Consider the following 23,605-nt stretch of genomic DNA (forward strand, 5'->3'; position numbering starts at 1 on the left):
AACCCTCAAATCTAAACTCCAAACATCCCAGAACAAGCTAGTCAGATTACTTCTAGACCTCCACCCCAGATCCCACCTCACTCCTACCCACTTCTCCAAAGTGGGCTGGCTCAGGGTGGAGGACAGAGTAAAACAACTTGCACTGAGCCTAGTCTATAAAATCCGCTACACCTCCCTGATACCGAAGTACATGTCAAACTACTTCCTTAACGCAAATGACCGCCATAACCACAACACCAGAGGGAGCTCCACTAACCACGTTAAACCCAGATTCCGATCTAACAAAGGTCTTAACTCATTCTCTTTCTATGCCAAATCAATGTGGAATGCGCTCCCAACAGGTGTAAAAGAAAGGGCATCTCTATCCTCCTTCAAAACCGCAATAAAAGTACATCTCCAGGCAACTTCAACCCTAAACTAACAACCTCCCCGGATTGTTAATAATCAAATGTAAACAATCAAATGCAGATACTTTTTCTTATGCCTTCTGATCTCTCTCTCTCTCTCTCTCTCTCTCTCTCTCTCTCTCTCTCTCTACTACTTGCTGTACATATCCTACCAAGTCAGACCTACACTGTTCCAATATCCATTTCTCTGTTCTCAATTGTTGATGACTGATGATAACCCCGGATTGTAAATAATGTAAATAATTCAATGTATATACTCTGATGATTATCTTGTGTGATGACTGTATTATGATGATTGTATATATCTGATAGTATATATCTGTATCATGAATCAATTTAAGTGGACCCCGACTTAAACAAGTTGAAAAACTTATTCGGGTGTTACCATTTAGTGGTCAATTGTACGGAATATGTACTTCACTGTGCAATCTACTAATAAAAGTCTCAATCAATCAATCTTTGCTGATCAGATAGGGGTTTATAGTACCAAATATGGATCATTGCTGTAAAGAAGGCTACTTTGTGAGGACTGGATTGTATTGGAGCTCATTAAATTGTGCAATTTTATTGGAGTGCACATTTAAATGCACCCCGCTATCAGGTTGGATGACAATTTTGTGTTAAAAAGTGTTTTTTGTATAGCTTTAAATTCGGATAGATATTAAACTTCCGTAAATTGTCTGTTATCAGCCACTATTTAAAATCCAGACACAGTGGTGTTAAATAAAATGAAGAATAGGAGCTATACTGTACAACACACAAACGCAGGTCATACATAAAAGTGGTTTATAATGTCATTATGAATTATATTGAACACTTGGACAGCTGCTGATAAACAATCACATTTGTCATTGTCGCCTTCAGGGCCAAGCTGTGGCTCAGCTGTGTTCCACTCTACCTAATGTCACCGTCTTTGGCCTGGCCTCAAGTTTCAAACACGCCGCCATCAAGGACTCTGTGACTCATCTATTTGACAGAAATGCTGATTACATACAAGAAGTCAAAAAGTAAGCTCCTGGCAACAACTTTAATTGTTTTTTGCTATTGATGTTCACTTCATGTATTTTTGTAATGAGATGGCATCGCACGGTATGACGTGGGCAGGAAATGGCCGGTTGTTGTGATCACATTGGACTTACTGAGCGAGGTTCCCGTTTCGTGGTTTGTCGTCATGGTCACCATGGCAATGCAGATCTAATCCCAGGGGCGCACTGAAGGTTTGCAATTGAGCCAATCGGGGGCTGATTATTGTATATTACTGTATATTTGCACGTTTACTTCCATATAGAGATTTGTACTGTAACTATAATTTTTAAATTGCAATGACTTTTTGCCTTCTGCCTACATATCAAGAGTGGTAGTGGATTAATATGCCTTTCATCTCTCTGCACCACACATTCCACTCAGGATCAAGGCCAAAGTATTACTAAATCAGTGTTTTTTACAAAAGGAATCACAAGACCACAAAGCATAAAAAAGGCAATATAGGTCCCCTAAATAATGGCATGCCATTCATTCTTTGATTTGCTTGCTTTTAATCTGTCTCGGACACTACATCACTTGTGGCAGTGATAGTCATAGAATATTTCTAAGGGAATGTAGGTTGTAGGAGGAATGTTGGCTTTGTTTTACAGTGACACCATTGGACGTGTAAACATGCAAAAAAAAAGACATATGTTTTTAGTAGAAGATTTTCCTGTTCTAACAAAATGTATTGTTAGGATAGTTAAATGTTGCCCAATTAGAACAGTAGGGAACATGCAAAAGCGGGATACATGGCTCTAATGGCTGAAATATTCTGTATGTGTGTGCCAAACAGAGGTGGGTAGAGTAGCCAGAAATTGTACTCAAGTAAGAGTACTGTTACTTTAGAGATTTATTACTCAAGTAAAAGTAAGGAGTACCGGTAGTCACCCAAATATTTACCTGAGTAAAAGTAAAAAGTATGTTGTGAAAAAACTACTCAAGTACTGAGATGAGTAACCTGTTCGTTTAATGATGACGGCAACAAATAATGCACAAAAACATAAAAATAGCAATGAGCAAATTCAGAGCCAAGAATATCTCTTAAGCAACTAAAACAATAATATATATTAAATAATAATACATTAACATAAAAAAAGTAAGGCAAATTGAGCCACAATAACTTAACAGCACCATAGGCTCAGTAGGCAGAGATTACAAAGGAAAACAACAAGTTAGCCTTTACGCAAACCATAAACTGATAGGTGTGGGCTGCACCTGGGAACACACTGTGCACTTCTGATTGGTGTTTGTATGCATGCGTGAGTGTGTGTGTGTATGTATGTCTATGAGGCTGCAGTGCGTTAATAAATGTCCCCACATGATGTACATTTGACAGTGATTCATAGCAGGGAAGCTAACATCAGCCTACGGTGACAGCCAACATATCTACTAACGTAACTTGCTTCCTCAAATTTGACTTTGAGTTCATGTAAGCTTAAGCTTCTTGTTGTTTTCCGCTGAAACTTTATGTGCAGTTAATCATGTGTCCGCCTGGCTCTGTTTGATTGGTGAAACGGAGTCAAACGTCACCAGTGACTGCATTTGATTGGTGAAACGCAGGCATGCGATAAATCCTACTTTGAAGGTCCATCTGACAAAGCGAAACAAACAAAGAGTGCATTAACAGATCGATAAAAATCAGTAGCGAGTAGCGAGCTGAATGTAGATAAATAGAGCGGAGTAAAAGTAGTGTTTCTTCTCTATAAATATACTCAAGTAAAAGTAAAAGTATGTTGCATTAAAACTACTCTTAGAAGTACAATTTATCCCAAAAGTTACTCAAGTAGATGTAACGGAGTAAATGTAGCACGTTACTACCCACCTCTGATGCCAAATTAGATTGGTGTTGAAATGTTATCAATAGGAAGGAAGAAACACAACACAATAGCAATTCAACAATGTATTCTTATAACCACTGGTCAAGAGCCAGTAGCATGTGAAGAAACTATACTGTACACAGTCACAACAGCCTGGTCACACACTGCTGTGGGATGCCATTCCATATGAGTTGAGTTGAGTTGAGTTTGTGTTTATTTCGAACATGCATGCATACAATATGTTTTAATTTCTCCCCTTAATGGACGTGTACTTTGTTGTTGATGTTTTAGGATATCTCCAGAGGGAGTAGACATTGTGTTGGATTGTCTGTGTGGGGAAAACACAGGGAAAGGCCTCAGTCTGCTGAAGCCATTGGGAACATACATCCTCTATGGTAGGAAGCAGACAATGTGTGTGTGTAAACTAAAAAAATGTTGGGATTCCCTCTGATTAGTCATGGGCCAGTATGGGAGATTCTGACTGTATGAAACTTTCGGCAGATTTCCTGATATCACGTGGTATTACAATTACGGCTCTAAAATGTGTTATTTTAAAATGTCTTTATTTAAAAGTAGATAAATTAACTTTTCAGTCAGTCAATTTTAAACAATATAAAAGAACATGATGAAAATGGAGCTTAAGTATTTAAAATAACTGAATTCTTTACAAATAATGTACAGTTATTAAAGTATTCTACTGTTCCTAAACCTGCAAGTCAAGCGGACTTTTATTTACGTTTATGTACCAGATAGAATGCTTTAAAAAAAAAAAACATCCGTCGTCATGTCTTTCATAATGATTGTGAACGATAGGCAAAATTCCAAAAAAGTGAATACTTTCTTTGTAAAAAACAAAACAAAAAAACTACAGGGGACTTTCCTCCTTTATCCATCATAAAGCATGCAGATCTGTGTTGGAAGAGGGGTCACGTGATGTAAAAAAAATTCTGTCATGGTACCGCAAGGACGGTATGAAGGAAAACGTTTGTGGTTTTGAAACTTTTTCATACCACGGTATACATTGGAAGTGGCCCATGCTGATTTACAATGTGTATTTTTTTGGTGAGGTTCACAGTGCTGCTTAATGGAAGCATTTTTGGCCAAATAAACCTGCTGTGGATTAAATAGCCATATTTAAAATGTGTCCATTAAGACCATGATAAGGTTGAAAAAACAGATCTTGGATACTCAAAAAATAACATGGAAATGAGATATGCAACCCTTGAACATATGGAATCACCAGTCTTAGAGGATGTCATTCAGCTGTTTAATTTTGTTGAAAAAAGTAGATAGTAATACTAATTTTAACTTTCTGGCTTTAAGAAACACTCAAATAAATCAAACAAATAAATGGTGTTAGTAACAGTTTGATTTTAGGACAGTTAGAGTGAAGCATGGAATCACTCAATTGTTATGGTAAATTATGGAATCATGAATAACAAACGAAAAACACTACAACACACTACTAGTAGTTTGTTGCACCATCTTTGTTTTTGTAACAGCTTGCAGTCTCTTGAGGCATCAATCTTGCTCCAAATTTCTCTGATTGCTGTTGTCAAGATCAGCTGTCTGAATTATCTGTCACGACTTGGTCTCTGGCGTGGTTTGTTCTCCCGTGGTGCAAATGATTTGGACCATACGTGGCGTGAAGGTGGGTACATGATTTAATAATGACTACAAAAAGGAATAAACAAAAAGCGCGCACAAGGCGGAAGTACAAAAACTTGGCTAATGAAACAAAACTTGCACAAAAGGCAGAAACTATGAACAATGAAACAAAAACACTAACTGTGGCATTAATAAACAAAACTTACTTGGCATGGAACTATGGTAGCAGGAATATCATGGGTAGCATGGATGGATAGATAGAGAATGTCACCAGCACGAACAACAGAAACAGACAGGCTTAAATAGTGACATGATCAGTGAAAACAGGTGCGTGACTCAAAACGTGAAACAGGTGAGTGACATGACAGGTGAAAACTAATGGATTGCTATGGTGACAAAACAAACAAAAGTGCACAAAGAGTCCAAAAACAAAACCGAACATGACTAAAACAAAACATGATCACACAGACATGACAGAGCCCCTCCCTTAAGGACAGATACCAGATGTCCATAAAATAAAAACAAAACAATGATCAATAGTCATGGGAGGGCGGGAGGGGGACATGGCGGTGGGTCGCCAGACCACGTGTCCCCGTATCCACCGGGGCAGAGTTAGGTGGCGGCATGGTGGGTCTTGGTCTTGGCATGGTGGGTCCTGGCGTCATGGAGCTGCGACTGGCAGCACTTGGCGTAGTGGAGCTGCGACTGGCGGCACTTGGCGTCTTGGAGCTGCGACTGGCGGCACTTGGCGTCGTGGAGCTGCGACTGGCGCTAGCCGTGATGCTAGCCTTGGAGCTGTGACAGGAACTTGGCGTGGAGTGGCTTGACGTGGTGCAGGTACTGGAGGTACTTGGCGGCGTGGAGCAGCTGCGGGCGCTAGCTGTGGAGCAGCTAGCCGTGGTGCTAGCCCTGGAGCAGCTAGCCGTGGTGCTGCTACTGGCGCTGGCCTTGGCGCTGGTGCTAGCCTTGGCGCTGGTGCTAGTCTTGGCGCTGGTGCTAGTGATAGCCTTGGAGCAACTAGCAGTGGTGCTAGCCATGGTGCAGGTGGAGGTGGCCTAGCTGGTGGTTGCGGCTTGGCAGACCGAAAGACTGGTGGCGGCGGCCGGGCCGGAGTTTGTGGCTTAGCAGGCTGAAAGACCGGTGGCGGCGGCCGGGCTGGCGGCTGTGGTTTGGCAAGCTGAAGAACTGGTGGTGGCGGCCGTGCTAGAGGCTGTGGCTTGGCATGACTCTGAGCGACCTCACCTGAACAGTTCCCAGCCCTAGCCCCCCCCCCTCAAGGAGCGGATACCAGACGCGCTCCCCGCTGTCTGGAACCGTTCCTTGGGGTGGGTGGAGGGAAGTCAGGAGGCGGGCAAAATCCTCCCCTCTAAATTGTCCAAAAAGTCTTTCTTTCCCCCCCACCTGGGCTTTTGTGGGTGAAAAAAAAAATTGTGACTTGGGCGTGGCTTGAGTCCTGGGGGGCGGGGCATGGAATTTGGGTGGCTTGGATTGACAGGATCTGATTTCTAAAAACATGTCTTGGTAATGTCTTATCATGTTTTTAGAGTCTTTGGTTGGAGGTGGGTGATCAAAAGAAAAATAATTTGGAAAAAAAATATCCAGGTCTGTGGAGTCCTCTTGGAGCTGCCAGACTGGTGGCCGTCTATTTCCGCCAGGAGGGGGAGGAGCTTTCGGGAGCGCCGCGTGCTCACGAAAGCCTTCCCTGACGTCCTTGGTCCTTCGCGGCGCTTCCAGGACAGGGATGACGCGCCAACGTCTCCGGCCCAAACGGAGCTGATCGGCACCAGTTTGCCGGTTGGACCCCACATGAGATCCTTGCGCTCCATGGGGGAATAGCGAAGTGTCTGGGCTTCCATGGCGCGCAGGACCTCCCAAGTTCCTTCGTCCAATCTTGCGGGAGAACTTTTTTGCTGGTGACATCTGTCAATACTAGGACTTTGGTGTAATTTGTTCTCCCGTGGTGCAAATGATTTGGACCATACGTGGCGTGAAGGTGGGTACATGATTTAATAATGACTACAAAAAGGAATAAACAAAAAGCGCGCACAAGGCGGAAGTACAAAAACTTGGCTAATGAAACAAAACTTGCACAAAAGGCAGAAACTATGAACAATGAAACAAAAACACTAACTGCGGCATTAATAAACAAAACTTACTTGGCATGGAACTATGGTAGCAGGAATATCATGGGTAGCATGGATGGATAGATAGAGAATGTCACCAGCACGAACAACAGAAACAGACAGGCTTAAATAGTGACATGATCAGTGAAAACAGGTGCGTGACTCAAAACGTGAAACAAGTGAGTGACATGACAGGTGAAAACTAATGGATTGCTATGGTGACAAAACAAACAAAAGTGCACAAAGAGTCCAAAAACAAAACCGAACATGACTAAAACAAAACATGATCACACAGACATGGCATTATCAAAGTGTGTTTAAAGCTGAGAAAACAAAATATTTGTCAGACTTAATTTCAAATAGTGTCAGCAAGCCACGTGTTCTTTTTAAAACTATTAGTTCTGTTTTTAACCTGAATCCAGTCACTTCACTGGAGATGACAAGTGAAACTTGTGAAACATTTCTCTCCTTTTTAATGACAAGGTTGGTTCTATTCGAGCAAATTAAAGATTAAGATTAAGATTAAGATTAAAGTACCAATGATTGTCACACACACACTAGATGTGGTGAAAATCTCCTTCCCCATTGAGTTTCAATGTGGGCACTCAGTGCACGGCTGTGTTTTGTCAGTTTGAGCCTGTGGCGATGCCTGAGCTTACAGGAATAGTTGACAAACTAAAACCCTCGTCCTGTCCCGCAGACCCAGTCCCCCCTCGCTTTTTTAAAGAGGTCTGGGACCCTATAGATTTTTCTGTTAGGGACATCATCAGCAGCAGCTTGATTTCTGGCAGTGTGCCCTCTTTTTGTAAAGGAGCTGTTGTTGAGCCTTTGATAAAAAAAAACAGGTCTTGATCCTACAAGTTTGTCAAATTTTCGGCCCATTTCTAAACTACCTTTGGTGTCACAAATTTTGGAGAAATGTGTTTTGGCACAACGACAGCCTTTTTTAGATGAAAATAGGACTTTAGATCCATTTCAGTCTGGATACAAAGCTTTGCACAGTACTGAATCTGCACTTTTAAAGGTTTTTATTGACTTGCTTTTAATGACTGATTCTGGCAGCTCTGCCATTTTAGTGCTTTTAGATCTCACAGCTGCCTTTGACAAAGTCGACCACACAATTCTCTTAGACTGCCTGAGAGACTGTGTGGGTTTCAGGGGGACTGCATTGGAGTGGTTCAGATCCTACCTGTCAGAGAGGTCCTTCTCTGTCAGGCGGGGGGACGCCACCTCCTCTTCTGCTCCGCTTTACGGTGGTGTTCCCCAGGGATCTATTCTGGGCCCCATCCTGTTTGCTCTTTATCTCCTCCCTCTTGGAGGGATTTTTTAGAGGCATGGAGTGTCTTATCATTTTTATGCAGACTGCCAAATGTATATGCCGATTTCAAAAGGCCACGGCCCCCTGACACCCCTTCTCAACTGTCTATGCGACGTCAAGGCTTGCTTAGCCCAGAATTTTTTAATAATGAATGAGGGAAAAATGGAAATTTTAGTTTTTGTTCCAGACCTCACTGACTTGGGACCATTGCAAAATTATGTGCGTCCCAAAGTCACCAGTCTTGGCGTCACTATAGACAGTGATTTTAAACTTGGCATAAAAGTCAATGTCGTTTTAAAATCGTGTTTTTATCATCTTCGTCTTTTAGAAAACGTAAAACCGTTTTTATCTTTTAACCTTTTTGAACAAGTCGTGCATGCTTTTATTTCAAGTCGCCTGGACCAGTGTTTTTCAACCACTGTGCCGCGGCACACTAGTGTGCCGTGAGATACAGTCTGGTGTGCCTTTGGAGATGATATAATTTCACCTACTTGGGGTATAAAATATTTTTTGCAAACCAGTAATTATAGTCTGCAAATGATGTGTTGTTGTTGAGTGTCGACAGAGTAACCGTGTAATACTCTTCCATATCAGTAGGTGGCAGCAGGTAGCTAATTGTGATCACAATATGCAGACGACAGCGGGAGGCAGTGTGCAGGTAAAAAGGTATCTAATGCTTAAACTGAAAAATAAACAAAAGGTGAGTGCCCCTTAAAAAAAAGGCATTGAAGCTTAGGGTAGGCTTTGCAGAACAAAACTACAACTGAACTGGTGAAAAAGTGAAGAAAAACAGAATGCTGGACGACAGCAAAGACTTACGGTGTGTGGAGCAGACGGCGTCCACAAAGAACATCCGAACATGACATGACAATCAACAATGTCCCCACAAAGAAGGATAAAAACAACTGAAATATTCTTGTTTGCTAAAACAAAGCAGGTGCGGGGAATAGCGCGCAAAGGAAGACATGAAACTGCTACAGGAAAATACCAACAAAACAGGAAAAGCCACCAAAATAGGAGCGCAAGACAAGAAGTAAAACACGACACACAGGAAAACAGCAAAAAAGTCCAAATAGGTCAGGGTGTGATGTAACAGGTGGTGACAGTACACCTACTTTGAGACAAGAGCTATAGTGTTACATGCTTAGTTATGGTTTAAATTCATATCCGACGACTTTTTACTGTCTATATCGAGTTCCACATTTTAATGATTTCTGCTGGGGGTGTGCCTTTGGAGTTTTTCAATGAAAAAAATGTGCCTCTGCTCAAAAAATGTTGAAAAACACTGGCCTGGACTACTGCAATGCACTTTATGCTGGCATTAGACAAAAAGCTCTCTCCCGGTAGCAGTTAGTCCAGAACGCGGCAGCACGACTTTTAACAGGGGCTAGGAAACGCGAGCATATAACCCCAATTCTTGAGACTTTGCATTGGCTCCCTGTTCATTTTAGAATTGATTTAAAAATATTGCTGTTTGGTTTTAAAGCTTTGCATGGACTGTCACCTCATTATATCTCGGACCTCATCCAAATTTACACTCCTGCGCGCGCTCTGAGGTCCGAGAGTCAGCTCTAGCTCGTAGTGCCCAAGACGAGACTTAAAACCAGGGGAGACAGGGCCTTCTCTGTGGTCAGCCCTAAGCTCTGGAACACTCTGCCCCTCTATGTTCCATGTTTTAAGTCTCGTCTTAAGACCCACTTTTATTCTCTGGCTTTTAACACTACATGAGTTGTGTGGTCCTCTGTGTTTGTAATTTTGTTTTTCTATTTATTGTTTCAATTGGTTTTACCCTTTAAAATAATTTTTAATCATATTTATTTTTGATATTGTTTTTATATTTATTTATTTTGTTTTTACTTTGAATCTTGTTTTTAATATTTTTGTGTAGTACTTTGAAACATTTTTGTTGTTTAAATGTGCTATATAATTAAAGTGGATTGGATTGGATTGGATTGAAAGTTGGAGTCTTTTCATGGACCATTTTTTTTCAATTTCCACCACAGATTTTTGTCTGTCTTTGTTCAAGGAAAGTTTTCACAGTTGTTTTCTCTATGGCAATGCATTATCATCTTGGAAAATGACTTCATCATCCCCAAACATTGTTTCGATTGCTGGATTAAGAAAAGTGTCCAAAATGTCAATGTAAACTTGTATTTATTGAAGCCCTAATGACAGCCATGTCCCCAGTGCCATTACCTAACATGCAGCCCCTTATCATCAATAACTGTGGAAATGTGCATGTTTTCTTCAGGCAGTTGTCTTATTGGAACGGCACCAAACAAAAGTTCCAGCATCATCACCTTGTCCAATGCAGATTTGCGATGAATCACTGAATATGACTTTCATCTAGATCAGGGGTGTCCAAACTTTTTCCACTGAGGGCCGCACACAGAAAAATTCAAGCATGCGGGGGCCATTTTGATATTTTTAATTTTTAAACCATAACAACATATATGGATTTTGTTTTTTTACCTTTAGGGCTCCCGGGGACCATAAAGGGTCTAAGTCATTAAAATGTTAAAAACAATTCGAATTATTATATATTTTTTTTAATTTAACGCATACAGTAAATCTCTACAGTATATCAACTTCAGGTTGATATAAAGTTGAAAAAACCAAAAAGGTTTTATGCCTTTTCTGTCAAAGACAACTTTGTTTTTTATAATAAAACTGAAATATGCAGTATTTCCCCCACTGCCCAAAACATTCAAAAAGCAATGTTTGATGTGAAGTAATTAGAGCCGTAAAAAGATCAATAATGCAGGACACCATTCATTATTATTCTTGAGTAATCACAGTGAAAAGACAAATAAAATCCCATTAAATATATTTGGGACCCAAAAGGTGCCTCATTCATAAAGTGATACATTTTTATTAGTTTTTTTTTTACTTTCAACACTTACGTTACGAGATCAACTTCAGATATATCTGTCGATTTTACGTTTTAACTATTATTTTGTTTGTTTTATGCTCTTTTGTCAAATAAAACGTTGATGTTTTTGTATGGCAACCACACAATATATGCAACATTTTCCACATAAAACATTTTAAAGTGAAATATTTGAAATAATTGGAGCCTTGAATAGGTCAATAATTCATTATAACATTGATTTATTTTTTTAAATTTTTTTGAGCAATGGCAAAAAAAGAAAAATAAAGAAAAAAAACAGCCTGCATGGCAGCTTTGTGTCAACATTGCAACTTTTTCTAGTTCGATTTCACCTCATTCCACTTTTTTTAATGTTTATTTTTATTTTTGCAATAGCATTACTAGAATGTGTGGTGGGCCGGTAAACAATTAGCTGCGGGCCGCACTTTGGACACCCCTGATCTAAATAGTCATCCATAGTCCATGTTTACTTTTCCTTAGCCCATTGTAACCTTGTTTTTTCTGTTAAGTTGTTAATGGCGGCTTTCGTTTAGCTTTTCTGTATTTAAATCCCATTTCCTTTTGTCTGTTTCTTTGGTTTCAAACGGTTACTCCAGTTTTTGCCCATTTGCTCTTTTTTTGTTTTGCTGTGTATTTTTTGTTTTCAAGACATATTGCTTTAAGTTTTCTGTCTTGACACTTTGAAGTTTTCTTTGGTCAATCAGTATGCTTGTCTTTTACAAACTTGCCATGTTGTTTGTAATTGATTCAGATTTGAGACACATCTGACTGTGAACAATCAACATCTTTTGCAACATTCACTTTCTTGAGGAAGTTTGATAATCCTCTCCTTTCTTTCAATTGACATCTGTCGTGTTGGTGCCATGATTCATGTCAAAGCACCTGATGCAACAGCTCTCCAAGGTGTGAACACTTATTTTTAATTGCAAACTAATGAACAGATTTAATCTGGTGTTAGCTTTAGAGATAAAAACAATACAGTGTGATTCATAATTTTTTTCCTCAAATTTGAATGATTCCATAATTGCTCGATCTAAAAATGAAACTGTTACTGACTACCACAGTTTATTTTCTTGATTAATTTTAGTAGTTATCAAAGCCAGAAAGTTTCAATTGAAATGACTATAGTTTTGTGTCATGTCTGTTATCGTTTTTTTTCTACAAAATTAAACAAGTGAATGAACATCCTCAAAGTCTGGTGATTACATAATTTTTTTCACGGGGTTGTGTTCTGTGTCACAGCTAAATTGCTGTTAATCACTCAAGTGATTTTCAAGCCTCATGAATCAAGCAACACAATTACATTGCCAATTAATGATTTAGTGCCAGTTACTGTACATGTTTGCACGGATGCTGAGGTGGAAAGGTGCCAATTGTTCTTCCCCCTCTTTAGCCATCATGCTTTGCTTTATATTGTCCACTCACCTTTGTCCTGCCTTTGTGCAACAGTCAGCGATCCTTTTATTTTTGTTTTTTCAGGCGCGTCAAACATGGTAACCGGGGAGACAAAGAGTTTCTTCAGCTTTGCAAAATCCGTGAGTTCGAGTTGTCGTGCGTCATCCTCGTTTGATGTTACTATACGTCATGCACATTTCACAGCAAATTATGAATTTGTGTTGTTTGTTGTTTTCCTCCAAGTGGTGGCAGGTGGAGAAAGTGAATCCTATTAAACTGTATGAGGAAAACAAAGTCATGGCAGGATTCTCGCTCCTCAACCTGCTCTTCAAACAGGGAAGATCCCGTCTGGTGAAATTAGTGATGGACAAACTTTTGTGTCTCTACGACCAAAAAAAGATAAAGCCAGTGGTGGACTCTTTGTGGGCTCTGGAGGAGGTAAGAGTTCTGATCAAAGTTAAAACAAGATTCTATCCATCCATATATCTTCTGTACTACAAATCCTGTTCAGTGCTCCAGTAACCCCAGACTTGTCATTGATCAAGCGTAGGGCTTTTGTGAATGGGACATTGAGTTGCAATTGATCCCAGGTTGGCAAGTAAAAAAAACCTGCTAATGTTATTGATTTAATGTGGCTGTCTGAGTCCATTATTAAGCCTAGATTTCTTCTTACCGGATTACTAATTTTCAGAGAGAAGGTCTTAAGGTCACTGGTAATATTTTCTCTTTTCTTCTGTGGGCCGCAGACAAAGATTTTAGTTTTGTCTGAGTTTTGCTGAAGAATATAGTTTTGCATCCTCACATTGATCTGTTTGATGCAGGGACTCTCAGTGATACGTACTGTAGTGTCTGCATAGGACACATTGTAGCTGCGTATTAACTGGCCTAATTGGCAGCATGAAAGGAACATAGTCGTTACCAATTAGAGTTACCAATTTCAACAAAGTATGTCCTTTTTTCGAGTTAAGAGCAGAACCAGATATTCCAACCCAGTCTTCTAACCTCGGTAATAAGATAGTATGGTCAACTGTGTCAAATGCAGCACTCAGGTCCAGCAGAACTAAGACTGACTTTTCCTGCGTCTGTGTTCAGGTGGAGATCATTTGTCACCTTGATCAGAGCTGTTTCAGTGATGTGGTTGGGCCTAAAGCCTGATTTGAAAGTATCAAATGAATTGCAATCTGTTGGTATACAACTTGTTCTAGGACTTTGCACAACAATGTCAGGTTTGATAGTTGTTGTTACTGTGGCATCAAGCCTAATCTTCTTTTGAGGGGGCTTAACGACAGCTGTTTTTAAGGCCTTTGAAAATGTTCCAGGCTGAAGTGGGATGTAACTGGATGAGAGATTTGTGGAAAGAAATATAGTAGGTAACACATCAGTGCAGCTTGACTAAGACTGTGGCGGACGTACTGAATCTGAATATAAAACAACAAGATAGTAATTACAGGCATTTTGAATAAAATGAATTACACGTTTTGTACAGCAATTACTCTGACACCATTTTTTATTTGTGTGGGACAATGTCAGCTGTGGATGTTTACCCACAGATGGTGGGTAAGCTGTACATCTTTTTTCTGCACGGTTAACTCACTCCTACAAAAAGCCAATGGACAAGATTCACTTTTCCACAAGTCGCAAGGAGATTGAATATGACATAGACAACTCCTAATTCAAAGACCATTCAAAGACAATCTCTTTGTCGTAGTCAGGGCATGGTTTAGTTTATTTTGAATAGTCTAAAAATGACATGAAGCAACTTCACATGTTTTCATTGCCATTACTGAGGGCAGTAGGCCAGCAAAATGAGTAGGAGAAAGCACAGCTTCTTTATGCCTACCTGTTTTCCGAGTCTCTTCCTGTGTTTTGGTATAGGTATAGTCCATTAGGCCAGTGGTTCTCAAATGGGGGTACGCGTACCCCTGGGGGTACTTGAAGGTATGCCAAGGGGTACGTGAGATTTTTTAAAAATGTCTGTCAAAAAGAACTGTAAAAAGAAATGCAACAATGCAATATTCAGTGTTGACAGCTAGATTTTTTGTGGACATGTTCCATAAATATTGATGTTAAAGATTGATTTTTTTGTTCAGAAATGTTTCGAATTAAGTTCATGAATCCAGATGGATCTCTATTACAATCCCCAAAGAGGGCACTTTAAGTTGATGATTACTTCTATGTGTAGAAATCTTTATTTATAATTGAATCACCTGTTTATTTTTTAACACGTTTTTAGTTATTTTTATATCTTTTTTTCCAAATAGTTCAAGAAAGACCACAACAAATGAGCAATATTTTGCACTGTTATACAATTTAATAAATCAGAAACTGATGACTTAGTGCTGTATTTTACTTCTTCATCTCTTTTTTTCAACCAAAAATGCTTTGCTCTGATTAGGGGGTACTTGAATTAAAAAAATGTTCACAGGGGGTACATCGTTGAAAAAAGGTTGAGAACCACGGCATAGGCGACTGTTTATTTATCTGTATCATTGCAGATTTAGGTGTATTACGAAAGGTTTAGAGGCAAATATAAAAGCGATCATGAAACAAATATTTTAAATGGGATGGAGTGGATTGTTACACTCTCAAGAAAAATATTTAAAAAAATATTTAAACCATTTATCATCACCAAGGAAGTTACTGTTACCTCACTTCACTGACACTCACGGTATTTAGAGAAGAAAGCAGGTTAAGGGTAGCATTAAAACAAGAGAGAGTGATTGTAGAGTTTGAGCAGAAAATGCCATATTGCTGTTCTGTTCTTGGGTGTTCCAGTTGTTCAAATAGAGAGATAGGAAAGAGCTTTCATAGAGTCCCAAATGAAGTGGCTCATAAAGGTAATAAAGTCAGGAAAAAACAATAGTGTGTTGAAGGAAATGGCTCTTAAAAATATTCCTTTCATCATCTTGAGGAATACAATCGGACCATGTTCGTGTCTGCAGTGATCACTTTGTAACAAGGTTGTTTGAACATTTGATTTGTTTAAGAAACTTTCTGCGATGCAATCGAGTTTATTATCTACTATATCAGTACTGTTTGATAGCAGAATCAAACATAAAGAAAGGACAATAGATCACATTAGTTGTTTTGTTTTTTTTGTGGTTGATATGCCTATAAATATAACTACGAAGACCTGGTTGTGCAAATAAACTAATGATATGTTAAGTTCTAGTAATAAATATTTTGATTGTTAGTCCAATCCACCATATTTTCCTTGTCCATTTTCATATCAGAAATTAAAAGCTTAGTTGTTGTTGTGCAGGAAAGCCAAGATCGACTTGAATGACCACATTATAGCGTCTTTGGTGGTATTTGTTAGCATCAAAAAAATATCCCTAATTGTATTAATAAACTAGATGAATACATCACTTGCAGGCTAACCAGCATATACTGAATCTTGTTATCGCAAGCAAAGATTCCTGCTGAACAACATGGACATATACAGCTAAATAATGAGACAAAATATACTTAAATATTATTAATAATATTATTAAATATTATTATTTATTTATACTTAAATCAAAAACAACTTCAGACATAAATTGTAGATGAAACTAATATTTGTAGCAGGAAATAAAATGCAAACAAACTTATCCTTTTTCTCATTAGCGTCACTATCACAGCAGCACGGCACTCGTTATGTCAATCAAATACGTTACTTACCGATGCACAAATAATAATTAATGTTTCATTTGTGGACCCCTCAAATGTAAAGACATGATGTGCCTCCAATCCTTTCTTCTCTAAATACTGTAAGTGTCAAATGAAGTCAGGAAGCAGTAACGTCTTGGTGATGTTAAATGGTTTACATATTTTTCTTAAGAGTGTAAAAATCCACTCCATCCCATTTAAAATATTTTTTTCATGATTGCTTTTATACTTGCCTCTAAACTTTTCAAAATACGCCTCAATCTGCAAGTATTCAGATAAATAAACAGTAGGCTAATGGGGCTTAGACCATAGCCTGAAACCCAGAAGTGCCCGATTGTGCCTCTAGGTCACGTGATTGCAACCCACCTATAAAGTTTCTGTCCAGCGCTCTTATTTTTTTCACTTTCTGTTTGTCTTCACTCTCAGCCACTTTACCTTTGCCTGAGCATTGTTTCCTTAACCCAGGGGTGTCCAAAGTGCCGCCCGGGGGCCATTTGCGGCCCGCAGGTAATTTTTTAACGGCCCCGCGGCACATTCTAAAAATATGATTAAAAAAATAAAAAACATAAAAAATTGTATAAAAGACCAAACAGGTGAAATGTAACAAGAACATGTTGCAATGTTTACTCTAATAACACAAAGCTGCCGTGCAGGCTGTTTCTTTCTTTAAAAAATAATAATGAATCAAAATCAATGTCATTATAAATTATTGACCTATTCAACGCTCCAATTACGTCACATTAAATATTCCATTTTGGAATATTTTTTGGGGAAAATATTTTGTGTCTGCCATATAAAAAACTAAGCTGTTTTGTTTAAAGAAGGGCCTAAAACGAACAAACAAAAAACATAAACAAAAACAAAAGTTATAATTGACTGATAGATCTGAAGTTGATCTTGAGACTATTGTGTTAAAAGTAAAACAAAAAGTATGATTTATTTTGTAATACTTTACTGAGCAGGACCCTTTTGGGTCCCCAATAATTTTTGTGGGACTTTTTTTTTTAAGTGTCTATTTAAGTTGCTCAAAAATAATAATGAATTAATGTTGTTATGAGTTATGCTATGAACTCCAAATATTATATCATCTCAAATATTCCACTTTAAAATGTTATTGGGGGAAAATATTGCATATTTTGTGTTTTTTCCATAAAAAAACTGGGTTTTCTTTGACAAAAAGAGCATACAACTTAAATCTTGAAAAAACACTTTATATTGACAGATAGACCTAATGTTGATCTGGAGATTTAGACCTTGAATAATAATAATACTAAATAATGACACTTTTTTTTTTTTTTTTTTTTTTTTTACCTAAACCCTTTGGGGTCCCCAGGATCAAGCCTGAGTGGAGGCCTAAATGTATATATTTTTGTATACATATATTGTATTGTTTTTTAAAATAAAAAATATCAATTAATATTTCAGTGTGCGGCCCACAGTGGAAAAAGTTTGGACACCCCTGCCTTAACCTATTTCTGGATTGTCAATTTTACCAATACATCGCTTCTCTTCTCTGCATCTTGTCACTCCAGAGTCACGTTTAACATGTCATACAAAACTTTAATAGATGATCTAATAGATAAATTATGTAGATAGCTTCATCCAGTGTTTCTAAAATAGGGGGTCGAGACCCCCTGGGGTGTACCGATGTTTCCATTGTCAATGTGTACACTCTAGAATTCATGTTAGAGCGATATACAAGCCTACAACTACTGTAAGTTCGAACCGTACTAGTCAACCTGCTCCCTGTTCTACCCAGTAAAAGTATTAATTGCACAGGAATTATGTGTACAGAGCTAACAGAGGCGGAGAGATGGAAAAGTTTGTGACAGGATTGAAAAGAAAAAAGGAACCGTCATCAGCGTTAAGGAAAATAACCTGAGTATAAACACCCCACAGTACAACCAAGTATAGCCTTTTAATTCACACTAAATACAGTAGCTATTTTGATTCTGATTCTGATTCTGATTCTGATTCTGATACTGATTCTGATACTGATTCTGATTCTGAAATAAAAAGGTGTGTTGGAAAGAGATGGCAACAAAAAAGACAACAAATTAACCTCCCGACTCGGTTTTCTGACTGGGGAAAAAAAAGTGCACATCAAGATATTTGATGTTTATTAAATTGCAATTTTTGTAAACAGAGATTGAGAGTTAAACTATTTTTATGTTTGTTTACTTATTTAAGATGAGTTATTCGCCGTCCAATTACAATTTAAAAAATACTAATGAGAAATAAACGTTTATTGTGTTTTAAAGGGTTACTAACATTATCCTTATATATTATGATTATATTAGTGCTTAATTTGGTCTCAAAATAATGCTGACAATAATATCCTTTATCGGCAATAATTTGTGGGACAATATGTATCGTCCGGCAAAATTTGTAATTGTTTCAGGCCTAGTGATTGCCATGGTCAGTCAGTTAGTCAGTTTGCAACATGATTTAAACAGTTACTGTATGGGCAGATTTTCATTTAACTTTCGGGAAATGTCTGAAACGGGATAATGAACAAGTGATTAGATTGTGAGGGTGTCCTTCATAATTTCTACTATGTTAACTTACGTTTACGGTACAACACCGAACTTTCCTGTTTGTGTATGCAAGACCGTTTACTCAGTTTATCTTATTTTGCTATAGAACAAACGCACCCAGCTGCTGACATTGATGCAAAGAGTAAACCCTCTTGCAGCCTGTGGTTAAGAAACCTCTCTATGCCTTTACCTTCAGACTTCTTCTGTTTGTTTGAGATTGTCATTGATGCCACAAGTGGTGGAAAAGTGTATTACTACTGAATACCGCCGCAGCCCTTACGGACCACAGCTGAGAAACACATTTTTAATGGCGCTCACGGCCCAACAATGGGTCCTGGCCCTATGGTTAAGAAACACTGTAGTAGTGTAGTGTAGTGTATGGTCAGTACCAGTGGCGGGCCATGCATTTCACATCTAGGCCTTCAGTGATGTCTTACTTTGTCTAACCTTTAATAAATAATAATAATACAATTTCATAAATACCTTTCATAATACCATAATTTATGTCACCACATGACCAGGCTGTAGAAACACTATACAGAAACACACTTGTGCACCCCTGCGCATTGAATCACCTCAATAGTGTACAAAACTGGCTATTTTCCGGCGCATTTAAAAATCAATAAAAAACGTATCAGCAATTAAAACATATCTCCATGGTACTGTCATAATCAAAATAATTGTCAAAACATATTAAACGTGAACAAATAAAGAAATAACATATTTGAACTCATAATCCGCAGCATCCATTGGAGGCCGTAAGCCAGGGGTTGATTCGATTCGAATGGAAGTGTCAAACTAACTCACCGGCTAGGGTGAGTTAGGTTGACCTCATTTCACGAGATCGAGCTTCTCATAAAATGTCTTTCTAGAAAATGACCTTGCAAATATACCTGCCTTTACTCACATATGAACTTGAAGTGCCATCCTATGGAATTGTCCAAAATGTTTTGGTATCCTGGAGCATTCAAAGTTCCTTTCACTGAAACTAAGGGGCCAAGTCCAACTCCTGAAAAACAACCCCACATTAAATTCCTCCTCCACCAAATTTCACACTCGGCACAATGCAGTCCGAAATGTCGCGTTCTTCTGGCAACCTCAGAACTCAGACTCGTCCATCAGATTGCCAGATGGAAAAGCGTGATTCATCACTCCAGAAAATGCGTCTCCACTCTAGAGTCCACTGGCAACATGCTTTACACCACTGCATCCCATGCTTTGCATTGGACTTGGTGATGCATGGCTTAGATGCAGCTGGTCGGCCATGGAAACCCATTTCATGAAGCTCTCTGCGTACTGTACGTGGGCTAATTGGAAGGTCACATTAGGTTTGGAGCTCTGTAGGAACTGACTGTGCAGAAGGTCTTTGCACTATGCGCTTCAGCCTCCGCTGACCCCTCTCTGTCAGTTTACGTGGCCTACCACTTGGTGGCTGACTTGCTGTTGTTCCCAAACTTTTCACTTTTCTTATAATAAAGTTGACTTTGGAATATTTAGGAGCAAGGAAATTTCACGACTGTATTTGTTGCACTGGTGGCATCCTATGACAATTCCACGCTACAAATCACTGAGCTCCTGAGAGCGGTCCATTCTTTCACAAATGTTTGTAGAAACAGTCTCCATGCCTAAGTGCTTGATTTTATACACCGGGCCAAGTGATTAGGACACCTGATTGTCATCATTTGGATTGGTGGCCAATACTTTTGGCAATATAGTGTATATCTTCAACCAGGCCCGTTGCAACCGGATAGGCAAACTAGGCAGTTGGCTAGGGCCCCCAGCTAAAAGAGGGGCCCCTAACAACGACTAGTCATGTTTTAAAATTTAACAGCAACAGCAGCTTTGTGATTCTATCATTGAAGAAATACAGTGACAATATCAGAATAATGTCAAAGACACAGGCTGAGTCCCCCTTGAGGGCCCCCTTCCAGCAGCCAAATGTCTCATATGCACAATGACACTGACAATAACCAATTAATCAATGGCAATGACACTATTGCACACATAGGTGGATTAATGACCGGGCCTACCGGGCCCAGGCCCAGGGGGCCAGAGGCCCCAAGGGGCCAGGCCAACTTGGCCCCGCGGCCGCGACCCAAGCAAAACTACTTTTGCAAAAATAATAATCTTAAGCCCCAAGGGGCCAGGCCAACTTGGCCCCGCGGCCACGATCCATAGAGGGTAAGAGGCCCCAAGGGGCCAGGTCAACTTGGCCCCGCGGCCGCGACCCACAGAGGGCCAGAGGCCCCAAGGGGCCAGGCCAACATGGCCCCGCGGCCATGATCCATAGACGGTCAGAGGCCCCAAGGGGCCAGGCCAACTTGGCCCCGCGGCCACGATCCATAGAGGGTCAGAGGCCCCAGGGGGCCAGGTCAACTTGGCCCCGCGGCCACGATCCATAGACGGTCAGAGGCCCCAAGGGGCCAGGCCAACTTGGCCCCGCGGCCACGACCCACAGAAGGCCAGAGGCCCCAAAGGGCCAGGCCAACTTGGCCCCGCGGCCGCGAGCCACAGAAGGCCAGAGGCCCCAAGGGGCCAGGTCAACTTGGCCCCGCGGCCACGATCCATAGAGGGTAAGAGGCCCCAAGGGGCCAGGTCAACTTGGCCCCGCGGCCGCGACCCACAGAGGGCCTGAGGTCCTAAGGGGTCAGGCCAACTTGGCCCCGCGGCCATGATCCATAGAGGGCCAGAGGCCCCGAGGGGTCAGGCCAACTTGGCCCCGATCCATAGAGGGTCAAAGGCCCCAAGGGGCCAGGCCAACTTGGCCCCGCGGCCACGACCCACAGAGGCCCCAAGGGGCCAGGCAAAATTGGCCCCGCGGCCATGATCCACAGAGGGCCAGAGGCTCTCAATCATTATTATCAAAGCTAATTCTCAAATTGGATGGATCACACAACCTCACTCACATATTCTTTATCAATTATTAAAGGTTGTTTCTGAATTTTGATCACAGAACTTAATGCAAATATTCTTGATTGATTGACAAAGCTCATTCTCAAATTTTGATTACACAACCTTACTCTGACAAATTATCATTATCAAAAAGCTCTATCTCGAATTTGGATCACAGAATCTCACTCAAGTATTCTTAGCTGTGCCCCTCCCCCATCAAGTCTTTCATAAACCGGTCTGTTCTTTTAGAATCTCCTCATTTGGTATTTTGAACTCGTGAGAGACTGCTCAAAATTTGGTTTCCTTTCCCTCAGTTCAGACTCAGAGATAATTTGAAATCATTCAACAAGAAGTTTAACGCGCACACACACACACACACACACACTTGAGTTGAGCATTACTTGGAAATTCTTATATTTTCCATTTTGCTGTTATTATCAGCATCTTCCCATTTTGTCCTTTTCTTTCGAGAAAGTTTACAGTCTGACATTTGTCACTGCTGTCAGTTAATAACTTTTTGGTCTTTGACCCATTTTGTCATTTTCTCGATTCGATCGTCACTGACCACTCTCTCCTGTCTGGCAGACATCGTTGCTGCCATCATAGCTAGCAAGCTGCCTGCAGCGGGTCATCCCTATGTTCCCCGTCCCTATGTTACCCGGGTCCTATGTTCCCCTCTACCGGGGAACTAAGGACCCTTTTTAAAAAAAAGGGTTCTATGTTCCCCGCTGCGGGGAACGTACAACACTTTTTCCAGAAAAGGGTTCTATGTTCCCCGCTGCTTCCAATGCGCGACTAAGTAAGACGCACGCAGACACGCATGACAGAGACGCGTTTAAGTTGTCGAAGGAAGGAAGTTCGCGTTTGAGTTGCTCTATCTGCTGCCGCACGCCCTGTGACAGGTTAGGTTTAGGGATGGTTTTGGTCAGGGCACAATTTCGCCAAAAAAGTGCTCCACAACGCCCTGTGACAGGTTAGGTTTAGGGATAGTTTTGGTCAGGGCACAATTTCGCCAAAAAAAAGTGCTCCACAACGCCCTGTGACAGGTTAGGTTTAGGGATGGTTTTGGTCAGGGCACAATTTCGCAATTTCGCCAGATACAATGCAGGGAACATAGGACCCTTTTTTAGAAAAAGGGTCCTAAGTTCCCCGGTCGCATACAAAGACCCAGGAACAACCGGGGAACATAGGACCCGGGGAACATAGGACCCGGGGAACATAGGCACGCTCCCGCCTGCAGATAGCAACATTTTGGTGTCCTTTGGGAAAATATTTAGAAAGAAGACAAAAGTACACACAGTTGTACAACTATTATCTTTATGATCTTTTTTTTGTTAGTTTCTCTGTTACTGTGTGTGGCCAATTAAGCGACTTTTGGCCATACCTGGCTGGTGACATTTAGCGACTTTCTGGTTGATGTTAAGATTAATAATAGCAACAGTTCTCTTCATCTTAATGCAATTTATTGTGTCTGTCTCTCCACATTTTGCCATTAGGTACTTTGAGCTCTTGTTGGTCAGTCACTCTAAGGTACATTGTTGCTGCCATCATAGCTAGCAAGCTGCCTGCAGATAGCGACATTTTGGTGTCCTTTGAGAAATATTAAGAAAGAAGACAAAAGTACAAGACATTGTACGATTACTATCTTTTTAAAATTATTTGTTTCACTGTGTGATTGACCGACTTTGCCGCTAGATTTCGCGTCTTTTGGCCATACCTGGCTAGCGACTAAAAACATCATTTAGCGACTTTTTGGTTGTGAAGATAAGTGGTAAAAGCAGATCTTCCTGTTGGTCTTCCCACATTTTGCCATTTGGTACTTTGCACTCTTCTTGGTCACTCCAAGGCATTTGTCCCTGCCTTCAGCTAGTCACTTGGCTCTTTTGGAATATATTTCACTGTAATTGGCTCTCTCTCTCTCTTTCTCCTCAGTACAAATCA

At 40.2% G+C, this 23,605-nt stretch overlaps 1 protein-coding gene across 4 annotated transcripts in view; it reads left to right on the forward strand.

The window, feature by feature from the left end:
- vat1l (vesicle amine transport 1-like) overlaps positions 1–23,605 on the forward strand; it is a 91,402-nt gene that overhangs the window by 8,611 nt on the left and 59,186 nt on the right. For all 4 annotated transcript variants that reach the window (XR_009822043.1, XR_009822044.1, XR_009822045.1 and 1 more), the window contains exons 4-7: positions 1,272–1,414; positions 3,542–3,645; positions 12,669–12,724; positions 12,828–13,022. Coding sequence is in view for 1 of the 4 variants with exons in the window: in XM_062028371.1 (XP_061884355.1) it covers positions 1,272–1,414; positions 3,542–3,645; positions 12,669–12,724; positions 12,828–13,022 (498 nt within the window). In the remaining 3 variants the exon portion in view is untranslated. The remainder of the gene's footprint in view (positions 1–1,271; positions 1,415–3,541; positions 3,646–12,668; positions 12,725–12,827; positions 13,023–23,605) is intronic.

The sequence above is a fragment of the Entelurus aequoreus genome, linkage group LG02 (assembly GCF_033978785.1).
Source record: "Entelurus aequoreus isolate RoL-2023_Sb linkage group LG02, RoL_Eaeq_v1.1, whole genome shotgun sequence".
NCBI classification, from domain to species: domain Eukaryota; kingdom Metazoa; phylum Chordata; class Actinopteri; order Syngnathiformes; family Syngnathidae; genus Entelurus; species Entelurus aequoreus.